The sequence below is a fragment of the Microtus oregoni genome, unplaced genomic scaffold, assembly GCF_018167655.1.
Source record: "Microtus oregoni isolate MIOR12 unplaced genomic scaffold, Mior012 000036F_ref0000092, whole genome shotgun sequence".
In the NCBI taxonomy this organism is placed as follows: Eukaryota; Metazoa; Chordata; class Mammalia; order Rodentia; family Cricetidae; genus Microtus; species Microtus oregoni.
In genome coordinates this window covers 1,967,627-1,979,956 of record NW_024543095.1, presented here as the reverse complement: position 1 = coordinate 1,979,956, position 12,330 = coordinate 1,967,627, and the positions used below count along the sequence as shown (strand labels likewise).

General features: G+C 49.3%; 1 protein-coding gene across 2 annotated transcripts in view; it reads right to left on the bottom strand.

The window, feature by feature from the left end:
• Window positions 1–248: 248 nt before the first annotated feature.
• Window positions 249–12,330, bottom strand: part of Babam2 (BRISC and BRCA1 A complex member 2) — a 383,311-nt gene continuing 371,229 nt past the window's right edge. For both annotated transcript variants that reach the window (XM_041631115.1, XM_041631116.1), the window contains exon 12: window positions 249–609. In XM_041631115.1, the coding sequence (XP_041487049.1) occupies window positions 546–609 (64 nt within the window). In that variant the 3' untranslated portion in view covers window positions 249–545. The remainder of the gene's footprint in view (window positions 610–12,330) is intronic.

The following is a 12,330-nucleotide window of genomic DNA, read 5'->3' as shown; positions in this document are numbered from 1 at the left end:
TGGGACCCAAGAATTACTGAGTACTGTGGCTGGGCCCGTGGGGTGGGCAATTGAACCCTAGAGATTCAGAATTTTTCGGTCACCTCTTCTCCAGTAGAAGACTTCTCCAACTGGAAATGTGTATGTTGGGGCGCACACAAACTTGACACTAGTTTAGGTGGGGTAGGGAGAAGCCAAGGGTGTTCAACCAAAATTTAAACTTTGAAAGTCGTTTAGGACAAAGACTTGAAAGAAGGGTGTGTGTGGTCATGATATTTTATTTTCCCTGGAAGACTTCTGCATTGGAAAGGAGTTTATTTCTTCCGGCTAAGAAATGTGAAGAGGACAGAGGAGCAACCAGCAATGATGGGTGCTAGGATTTGGGGTTCTACCAGCCAGCTCAAGTCTGGGCTCCAGCAGAGTAGGGCTGTGTGGGACAGGCAGTGACGCTGTACGAGCAAAAGACCGCCATGAAGACTTTCCAAGAGGCTTCCAGGAAGCGGCCTGCGTGCTGACAGCGTGTGGACGGAGCAGTCTGGTTGGTTGCCTCTTAACACTGGTGTTTCCTAGAGCTTTCCATTGGCAAATGCAGCCTCCTGGAACTGTGGGACAAAGGTTTTGAAATAAGCCCTGGTGGGAAAGAGGGGAGAAATAAAACTGTGGTTAGCACAAACAGCTTGAGCAAAAGAATGTGACTCAGAGCTTGCGACCTAACTCGGAACAGTTGTGATTTACTTCATGCGTCCTGGGATGGACTCTCCTCCTCTCAGAGGCAAAGCCTCTGCATTGTTCAAGGAAGGTGCGTGCAGCTCACCCCTGTGCTCCCTCTCCTGGGAATTCAAAGGACCTGTTTGATGACCTTCCTGCCCGCCAGGTTTACTAGACACTCACCCTGAGAGTCTACTGCCTTTCCTAGGAGAAAGATGGGGTTTGATCCAAGCTCTAGGTCAGAGAGCCACAGTGACACCCAGTCACTTCCATGATTGAAGATATCATCATGGTCATAGTCTCCTAAGTTGAATCTGGGACTTCATAAAGGTATAATAAGGATTCCTAAATGTGTTATGGTTTGTATTTATTTCTAAAGCACACGTGCAGTTTAGTTTCCTGGCTGGGTTTTGGGACAACCTTCTAAAGACAGACAGAATCTGGGAGAGAACATATAACTTTCTGGATATCTGATTTTTTCAATTTAGATAAAGTGTTACTCTGTAGCCGAGCTAGTCTGGCCCTTACTACATAGCTGAGGCAAGCCTAGAACTCAAAACCCTAGGCTGGCCCCTAACTCTCAGTAATTCTCCTGTCTCAGTTTACCCAGTGATGGTATTAAAGATATGAGCCACCATGGTTGACCCAGACACCCAGATTTCTACTCTGCAGAGAGAAAGCCACATTCCACGTCAGTAGACGGAATGTGTGAGCCTACTCCCTGCCAGGCATTGAGTGACCCAGAGGTGGGACCTGCCATATAGGAGACCAGTTCTGCAGAGGAGGCAGACACAGAATCAACATTGAGGTGGGTGGTAGGTACATCTTGGGGGTGGACCCTGTGGACCCTACCAGGTAGTCATTGACAGGCAGTGGTGGGTATTATCGGCAGAAGGCACAGCAGGAGGAAGCCTGTTGGAAAGGAGGGTTGGAGAGAGAGAAAGAGGAACGTGCCTTTTATTACCCAGGCTTGCCTCCAAGTCCCTGACCCACTCCCACAGAATCCCTGTCACCCGTAGGCATCTGGAGGTGGCTCACCCAGTAATCTCACTTTCCCAGAAGAGCAACAAGAAGTAGAAGGAGGCCTCAAGAACTGCCACCATCCACACAGAGATCTGGTTCTGATAAGACTGGCCTCCAGGCTCCAGCTCTTAGGAGGTGAGGAGAGCCGAGTTAGGTGTGGAGGCGCTGACCAGAAGTGCGTGTGCCTGAGTACCGAGGGAACAGGCACGGAGTCCTGAGTACCGAGGGGACGGGCATAGAGTATTGAGTACCGAGGGGACGGGCACGGAGTCCTGAGTCCCGAGGGGACGGGCATGGAGTCCTGAGTACCGAGGGGACGGGCACGGAGTCCTGAGTACCGAGGGGACGGGCACGGAGTCCTGAGTACCGAGGGGATGGGAACAAAGTACTGAGTACCGAGAGGAGGGGCACAGAGCCACCTGAGAAAGCATAGGCAGATGGAGTCAGCTCCAGCACACGGCCTGGGACACCAACCCAACAGGTCCTGGGGCAGACTGAATGCAGTTATTGATGACACTGCCCTCCTCCACCAGCTCCACAGATCCCTTCTAAGAATGTTGCTCTGAATGTCGGGGCTTTTCAGTCCTGGAACCAGAAGGGCTCTAGCAGGCCCAAACATGGCACTGACAGGTTTTGCCTTTTACCCTTCTCTGCCTTGCAAAAACAAAAACAAAAAACCCATTAGATTACATTCCTAAAGCTAACCACCAAGGCCTATTCCCTTATTTCGTTACTTCCTCCTCCTGAGGCTGACCACCAAGGTCCAGCAATCAAAGTACTGAAGCCCAACAATCAAAAGCCCCCTTTTGGGTGCCCTAATTAACCTGTCCAATCAAAATTACACACCTCATCCAAACAGGGTTTTCCCTTTTCTAAACTGCCATTTGCCTACGGTAGACTACATCCCTCTCCCTCTCCTCTCTATCCAGAGAGTCCTTTGTCCCTCTGGGGCAAATAAATCTCTGTGCTGACTCGTCCTTTCAGTAGCATTCAGAAGCTACTGTCCTCTCTGGAAGTGCGCTCTCTCTGTCTCTGTCTCCCTGTCTCTCTCTGTCTCTTTGTCTCTGCCTCTGTCTCTGTCTGTCTCTGTCTCTCTCTCTCTCTCAATTCTGTGACTTCAAGCATCTTAGATTGCCTGTCTTTCTCTCCCAGACACAACTTTTCTTGGTGTTTGTCTCGCCCTGCTCTCCACTCCCTTCATGGAGAGCAAGTTCATGAGCGAAGGCTTGCATCACGTTCAGGACTCTCTAGCCTGGTCTCCACCCTTCTTCCCCTCCCAAATTTCCAGTCACACAGTCCCAACCACCTGCAGGACATTCTGACCTAGAATTTGCACTTCTGTAAGAGCGCTTTTGGTTTCCAAGGCTCCCTAAATCCTTGCAGGGAATCCACCCTTAAGAGTCTCTTTGTTCTTGGTGACACTCCTGTTCCAATCTTGCTACCTTTTAACAAAATTGCTGCAGAAGCCCACTTCCCTTAGGACACAAGCCAGCCATGTCTTTCTGCTGCAGAGAGATGAACTGTCTCTGTCACCACCCTGACCGAGACCTTAACATTCTCCAAACTCTTGTCCTGTCTCAGGGCTTCTCACTAGCTGCCTTCCACTTGTTTGCTTTTTCCCTTTAAATAACAAATGCATTCTTCAATTCTTTTGAGGTATATGTTCCTTTGAAAAGTAAAGAAAACAAAGGACCCTCGTCTCCTCAGAAAAATGCACACCCCTCCATTCTTTTACACGTATCTTACACAACTAAGGGATGACACACTCCTAAGCCCACCCACAGTTTAGTAAATGTGCCCCAAGTCTATGTATGTGCCCCGTCCTCTCCCTCCTTCTCACACACACCACTCCCTACCTTCCTGCCCATTTGGACTCGATGCTCTTGCTTTCCAAGCCTCTTGAGCACCAGATTACTCTCTTCTGCACAGTCATTTCTTATGCTTCCACGGTGCTGACCCCCAGATTCACACATCCTCCCTGACAGGCCGCATTGCTAGCCCCTGTAAAAAATGGCTTAGGTCTGGTTCAGCATGTTGTCCGTGGTGGCTTTAATGACCACAGCTCATGATGGCCACTGGTAGGCAAGGGTTGGCTTAAGCACAGGCATTACTAACTGTTAAAGAAGGTGGGTGAGAGAAGAATACTCCACCAATAAATGTAGAGTTTCGGTGCTGAGAAAACTTGTCCATTCCTAAATTTCCATCTGTACCAGGAATCGGAGCAGAAGATAGACAAAGCACCACCATGGCTGAATCACTGTCCTTCTCTGACATTTGACTCTAAAGCACTGTGAACAGCTCCACCAGGCCAACATTCTTTTTAAAAAGTATTTATTTATTTATATTTCATGTACATTGGTGTTTTGCCATGAGTGTTGGGTCTCCTGGAACTAGAATCACAGACAGTGGATCCTCTGGAAGAGCAGTCAGTGCTCTTAACCACTGAGCCATCTCACCAGCCTGAGACCAAACATTCTTAATGCAAAAGGAAGGGCCGTGATGTAGCAGGAGGGGTTTCTTACCTCGAACAAAGCTTGACAGATCAAGAGAAGCCCTGATGCAAGGCTCACAATGGTCAGTGTGGCAACCCTGGCTGCTAGCCAGACATGATGGGTGTTCATTCCTTACGTGTTCCAGCGGCTTGTTTTCCTAACAGTCTGGATGTGTGGAGGAGGAAAGCTAGCCTCTTAGCTGAGAATCAGAGAGAACAGGCAGCCCCCAGCCTCTGTAGCCCTTGCTTCAATGTCACTGTGGACAGGGTCAGTGTGGCCACACGACAGGGAAGAGACTGTAGTTAGGCTCCAGCAGCGCACCAACATGGCTGGTGAGTGGATGGTGCAGGCTGCTCTGGGCAGTGGCCTGAGTCTGGCAGCCATAGTCCCAAGGAGTTCCCTGCCGTCCCTCCCAGGTTCTGGAGCGATTCAGCTGCTCAGTTTTGTGTTCCTAGGAACACTTCTGAGGAAGGGGCTGCAAGGTCTTTACACCAGAAAGCACGACTGAGAGGCAAGCTCTTTCCTTTGCAGAAAATTCTGAAGTTTCCTGCGTGTCCCGGGCTTTCCCTGCCAGGGCAAACTGTGCCTCCAAGGGGGAAGTGTGGCGAGGGCTATTTAAAGGCATGATGCTACCAGCTGTTTGCAGCGATCGCTTCTCAGCTTGGATCCTCATTAAGTCAGTCAAGGGAGGGGAAGCAGGCACAGGAAGGGGAAAATGACAACTGGCGCCCACCCATTTATAGATGTTTTTAGAGAACTGTTTTCAATTATTTCACTTTTTGCCGGAGAAAATGAAGAGCCGCCCAGGGCCCAGCATGCTAATGGCACTAGGTATCTACATCTGTTACCAAAGGCAAAGTGTCCAGGAAGCTTCCCGAGCCTGTGATGTGGTGGGAAAGGTCCTTTGCCTCAGCATTAGCTGGCCAGGGGTGGGAGTGGGGGCAGGAGACAGATGCCTGGCGTCAGCCAAGTTCCTCACTACACGCACGCTAGAAGTCTCCGTTTCAGATCAATTCAGAGTCCACTGTGTTTTAGAGTGGAATAAGGTGCTGATACTCTTGTCTGATTGAAGATCTATTGTTCAGGGTTTCAGAAAAGCCAGTACAAACCAAGAATCTCCAGAAAACAAAATGCAGAACTGGGATCCCAGGCTGTGAGTAGGTCAGTTCTGTGCGGAGCAGGGCAAGGAGCCAGGACACACAGAGCTGAGCAGCCCTCCTCCTGGCCTTAGACCCAGGGCTGATGATCTACTTCTCTCCTCCACACAGCCTAGAGCTCGGCCTGCCCCTGCCTAAGGTATGCTGCTGCCCGCTGCGGATGACAGGGCAGGGAGAGTAGGTTCTGAAGCCAGCCAGACCTCAGTTTCAGGCCGGTTCATTTGTCTTACTAGCTGGATCCTTTGGGCAAGTGACATTAGCTTTGGTTTCTTCATCTATGATATGGGAATGATTATGTGGCTACCTTTAAAGGTTCTTAAATGAGATGGTCCAAGTTAAGCACTTGACATAGTAACTGGCCTAACAGATACCCAACGATGCTGTTACCATGGGGACCAAGCTGGCTGTAAGCAGCGGGGAGAGGTTCAGAATTTCTGTGTGGAACTGTGGTAGAGGGATGGCTTCTACAGGGAGAGGACAGAGGTCTGAGGGTCCATGCCCTCAGTTCGTCTTCTTCCCTGTGGCTTCTTGACTAAGCCCTCCTTTCCCACATATCACACATAGTTGGCAGCTGGGGCAGTACGACGGCTATTCTCACACTGAACATGCAGCCATGGTCACCAGGACATCATATATCTTTTGAAATTCAGTCCTGACCTGCTTGGTGTCATACTGATGGCATCCGAGGGTGAGCTCTGCAGTCAAAGGTACCCCCAGCCCCTAGGTCCTCATTCATCTTCTCCCAAACCTGCTGGGTTTGTTTTTGTTTTTGGGTGTGGGCTTTTTTTTTTTTTTTTTTTTGGTCAGAAAGGAGGCTGCAGCTGTTGACAAGGGTATAAGAGTCATGTGACTAGCTGCCCAAGACAAGGACAGAGTTATTTGGTCTGATCCTCACACAGATCTTTTTATTTTACAAAAGCCTAAACATTTGCCTTCTTCCAAAACAGGACTTGGATTAAAAAATGCTTTTCCTTGGGCAACTGTAAGATGAGACCTGTGATGATTTGTTTAAGCCAGGCCAGCCTGGTGCTGGGTTGGGGTAGGGTGGGCTGGGAGAAATGGTTCAGAGACATGACCCTCGCTGTCAGCAAATCCAGAATATCTAAATCAAGTCAGAGGTCACTTCTGAAAGCAGAGGCAGTTGTAAGCCCCTCAGAGTTCTCTCTGCCCTTCCCAGCTTTGCTCTGCAGCTGTGCCTTCAACAGGCACATGTTTTCCATCAGTCATATGAAAACCGATTGTGGTATGAAAATCAAAGCCGTCCTGTAAATAGTGTAAGACAAGTCCCGCTAATCATGCCTCGTGGTCTTTGGTCTTGCCTTGTCCTCATTGTCCTGGACCGCCACTGTAAATAGTGACTCACTCTGGGCTCTCGCCTCATGTCAAAGGCCAGGCTTATAATAGATCTCTACAGAGAGACCTGGCTCCATTTCGATGCCCTTTACCCCAAACCTTTCAAAGCCCAGGGAATAACTGTCCATCTAACATGGGTACCATGGTGAAACAGTGACTGCCAGTGGGAGTCTGGCTGGCTGTTGGGCCCTGGGTGATGGGGGCCTGGTTCTCTGGTGATGGGTTTAAGAACGTGCACGTTTGTAATGGTTCACAAATAGTCTTGCTATACATGCCAGTCCTTGCTTGTTTCCAGGTTGGGGTTGGGGTATTTAAGCTTATAAAATGGGGAATTAGCACTGTAGATATAAAGTCTTGACATCAAGTTGAGAACACAATGTCACATGCTGATGACTTCAGGCACAGACAGGGCCCTGCCCTCAGCTGGCCCCCAGTCTTCCTTAGGCTGAATTCCATGGTGTTCTGCGCGCCAGCCACAGGAAGCATAGCCTGACTTGGTTGGGGATGCTTAGACTTGTGTCTAGACTGTGTGTTAGGCATTTTGCCTCCTCACCTACGAGAAGGCTGAGGTTGCGGTCTCAGCATTGCTAAGCTCAGTCAGAAGCTGTTGCAGAAGGACTTCAGAGACCACTTCTACACATCAAAGTAGTGGGATGGAATCTGGTTCTGCCAAATCATAGGGTATTTAAAAATTCTAAACTGGTCAGGATTACCTAGCAGTTCTTTGCCCTTCTGAAGCCCTTTGAGGGGTCCTTCGGAGCCTGGCCATCTCCTTTGCAGCCAGTTACTGCAATTGTTGGGGCTAATATTTACTCCCCAGGATGCAAGTATCTCTGGACCCCTCCCTCTGCCCTGGTGCAGGGCATGAGAAGGCAGAGGAAAAGAGCACAGGGCCAGCTGGCCAGAGGGCAGGGAGAGAGAGGATGTCCAAAGGTCTCAAGCCTCCTCAGTCCCCAAGCTGACTTGCTCTGCTTGGTTTCCATCTCTGAGTGAATGCCTCCATCATATGCCAGACAGTTTCCCACACCCCTCTGAGGGAAGATCCTCTTGTATGCATCCATCTTTGCAGCCCCCGTATTCTGCACGCAGCAGGTCTGCATGGATTCCTCAGATACGGGGGGCTTTAGAACAATATAGTCTCATAATGGAAGGAATGCTCACAGTTGTTACAGGGAAGAGTGAACAGAGGCCAGGCTGGGTTGCAATGGCCCCTTAGTATGATGTAGAATCATGGGATGCCCAATAGGCTTTTTCTGTAAGCCCCTCAAGGCTGAGATTAGGATGGCCCATCAGTGTCTGGCGCCTGCCTTCCTCAGGCCCCATTCCAGGTGAATTCCAACCTGTGCATAAATGAATGAAATCTGCTGCAAGGGTGCCCGGCAGTCCAGGAGCTGGCAAGCAAGTCTTCTCATTTGTTTCCTCTCTGGTCAACGCTGTAGACATCACAACCCGCTCGTACAAGGCTCATGTGACCACCAGAAGACCCCGAATGAACTGGCTGAGCTGCAGCAGGTAGGTGTTGGGAACTGAGGAATGGGGGGCTGATGGTGGCTTGGACGCCCAAGCACAACCAGCCCTGTACTCATCTGGTCTCATGACCTCCTTCTGCCTATTATGCTCGCACAGCGATCCTCTGGTTACTCTGCCCAGGGTGAGCAGGAACCCAGCAGAGGCCAGGATGTGATGGCAATGTGAAGGTCCATGGAGGGTGCAGGGATCTGACCATAGCCCTGGCCACGAGAAGGGGCACTCATCGGCTCACCTGATAGGGGCAAGGGACCGCCTATGTATCTGATGCTGCTGAGTCACTTTCATGGTCACAGATGGCCTTCCATGGCTTAGTAAGCAAAAGGGGAAAAACCAAGGCATGACCCCCAGAAAGGAAGTGCTCATGCTACCAGTTGGGCTGACCATAGGGGGTATGGGATCTAGGCTCTAACACATGGAGGTGGTGCCTCAGGGTTTCCATACAGCATCACTGGGCATTAGTCTAGACTTGGGGTCTAGTTTTAGTCTCAAAGGACCAAGAACACCCTTCAACATCAAATTTTTGGAGGCTTAAAACCATCATATCCCTGGTGAGCTTCTTGCAGGGCTATGATAGATTGCCTACCAGGTACTAAATATGGCCTTTGTGGTGAATGCTAGACCTCAGTGTCTAGGAGCTGCAGTGCATGACTTCCCCAGCCGCTTGGGGAAATACTTGCTGGGTTTTGGGCACAGCTTTCGGTCACTCAGTGCTCTGAGTCTTTGTCCTGTAGGTTAGGTATATACAGGTAGCTCCTAGGGCAGACTGAGGGTCTTCTACGTCCTTTCCATTCATGACAGGTACACTGGAGAGGTCAAGGAGCAAACAGACCAGGGGTGCCTGCTGTGCCCACAGGGCTCACCCACTCCACTCCACAGCAGCTCAGGGGCCTGCCGTGCCCCCCTGGCCTATGCTCTCAGTTCTCTGAGGCCCCAAGTGTCAGTTACAGCCAAGGAAGAGAGGGGAGATAAAAGGCATAGGTACAATGTAGGCAAGTGATATCCGTCCATGGTATGAAGTGGGCTCATTCAAATCCTGGGCTGTGAAGTCCATTTAGTGGGTCCTGACCTGTATTAAAATAAGCTAAGTAAAATCAGAGAGGGTCACATGTGGCCAGGAGAAATACTTTTTTGTGAAATTTCTGAATATACACACTGAATTAGGATGTAAAATGAATATCTTGCTGTGGGTTGTGGTTAAAAAATGTCTAGAAGTCGCAAGTATAAGGGAAGGAAGGAGCTGCTATATGCTAGACACCATGTTGCCTGTATTCATCTCTGTTGTTTCCATTGATTCCTAATGGCCCCAATGAGAAACCAATGATCCAGAGATGCCCAGCGGCTTTTCTAAGGTCACACACTAACAGGAGGTTATGCTATGAGGAATCCAGGGCTGCTGACTCCAAAGAATACATTCTTTCCTTTCCATCCAGCCAGAGTTCCAGCCATTGAGGTGAGAAATGGGCTCCATCCCCGGCTCTACCACAAGAATAAGCATTTCATTTCCTTATCTACATGGGGAGTAGGAGATAAAATAGCTTGATTTGGCTCTCCACCCACAAAATATCATTTTAGCCGGATGTTCTTTTCATCCACTACAACTTTTGTTAGAATAGCCGACTACCCAGTAATGAACTCCAAGAGCCACTCGTGGCCGATTCTCACGGCCTCTGCATTTGTTCTGTAGCTGCTGACTGGTACCCTGCCCTGGGTAGGAGCTCAGTAGAACTATGCCTGTGATAACAAGGCACAAAGAGATGAGTCTGATCTTGTTGCCCATTTGGTTCTCTGAAGTTTTGTGCACCCTGATGAACCCCAAGGCTTGTCTAGAAGGAAGGAAAGGAACTCCAGGGGGTATAAGTGGTTCACCCAGGTAACACTGGAGGTACCATAAATGCTCCCTAAATAATGAGTCCTAGAAGAACAAAGGGTACCCAGAAGCTTAAACCTTCTATAGCTGCTGCCGAATGTAATAAAATGGGACGCCTTTGATCCACACAGTGGACTGAGTCTCGGGATGCTTGAGAGAGTCCAGCTGTTTCTTACTTGCTGTGAAACCTTCATAAGCCGCCTTCCCTCTCTAGGCTCCAGAAGCCCCATGTGTAAAATGAAGGGATGGTTTCTAAGGCAACTACTAGGTCAAGAATATTATTATCTGTTATTGTTTGTTATTACTATTGCTTTACTGTCAACCCACCCGCGTTAGTCATAGGTAGTTTCTCAAGCGGGAAGCAGTAATTTCATAAATGACTTCTCCCTGTACTTTACTGGAGGGGCTTCCTCCAAGACTTAATAAGCATTATCAGAGGCACTGCATATGTCTGAGGCTGCTATACAGTCCCTCTGGTTCTCCAGATCTGACCTACAATCCTAAGAAGGATGGACAATGTCCGTCCTGGCCATCTTCCTTCCACCCTTCATATGAACAGACAACTGGACGTGCATACACTTAGAGAGTTCATGGCCTAGTACTGGCCGGTTCCTGCGGGGATAAAGAAACTCAGGCAAGCAGGGCTGGCTCTCAGGGAGCACATAAACATTTGAGTCCCTGGTCGGGAAGCTCTATGCTGGCCCTGGAAGGGAGCTTGGTGCTTTGCTTTCACTCATGGGCCAAGTCTTCCTGGGCTCACTCATTTACTGCCAGTGAGGAAACTTTCTTTTCTGCTCAGATCTATACCAGGGCATTATGTAGCAGGCCAGACGTCTAGCATCTTTAATGACAATAATAATAATAATAATTTGCATTTATACAAGGCCTTTCATCAGGGATCTTAAAGTGTATCACAAGCAATAATTAATTTTCATTCGCAAGTCTGGGAGCCAGCTAGATAGAAAGAAGCCCCTTTATTTCATGGGTACAGGATATTTTCTTGTACCCTGGAGCATGTTGGGAGGCCGTTTTGCCTCTTGGAAATCCAACCCCTTCTCTCTTGAGGCCTGGGTTAACATCAGGCTCTGCTGTGGAGGTTCCTGCGCCAGCCATCCCCAACTAGACTGCCTTGGCTAGCTGCTCAACACCGATTTGGTGCTGGAGAAACCCAGCACTGGGAGGGAGTCTGAGCAGGCTGAGGCAGGGCTTGTCCTAGTGGCACTTGTGCGGGGTGACGCTCTTGGGTGCCTTTTAGGGCAGGGAGCTCAATATTTGCATAGACGTTGTCCTTTTTTTGTGGTAAGCCCTGGCCTGACCTATGTGGGTCATGCACACAGTGGACAGGTGGCCACATAGTGGTTGGGTGGGCGGAGGCTGCACCACCTGAGCTGGGTCCTGCCCCTGTGAGTGTTACAGGGAGTCTTCTGAGTGTTTCTGGCTTTGGTACTGTGGTCTGCCAAGCTATAGAAGCAGTTCTCCAGATTATGCTCCATCTCAGGCGGTCGACTCTAGTTCTCTCTGGGCTTATCTCGGGGGAGGTGGGCGCATCATCTCAGTGACACAGAAGTGCCCCCAATTTTCATTTAATGGCTGATTACTGATGGAGTGGATGTGTTTTCTTTTTAAGGACCTGTTCCCTTTCTACTTTAGTGCTGGAAACCGACCCAATGGCTCGATACACACCAAGCAAGAGCTCGACCACTGAAGTAAATCCCTTGTCCACCTAAAGGTCTATTCTTCTTTAGGTTTTTAAATTATATTTCATTGTTTTATGTGTATGGGTATTTTGCTGGCATTTATGTCTGTGAACTACATACATGACTGGTGGCCCACACATACAGAAGAAGTCATCGGATCCCCTGGAAGTGGAGTTACAGACAGTTGTGAGCTGCCATGTGGGTTCTGGGAATCCAACCTGGGTCCTCTGAAAGAGCAGCCAGTGCTCTTAAATGCTGAGCCATCTCTCTTGCCTTTCCCACAATTTTTGAGACAGGGTCTCATTATGAGGTGAATTCACTATTTAGACTATACTGGCCTTGAACACACAGTGATCCACTTGCCTCTGCCTCACAACGTCTGGGATTAAACGTATGTGCTACTACACTCTGCTACAGTTCTGTTCTGAACTCTAGGCTAGAAGAGTCAACTTACATGACTAGTTTCTACAGACGATCCGACAAATAGTGATGTCTTTATTTTGTCTCTTCTGTTCTGCTCCCCT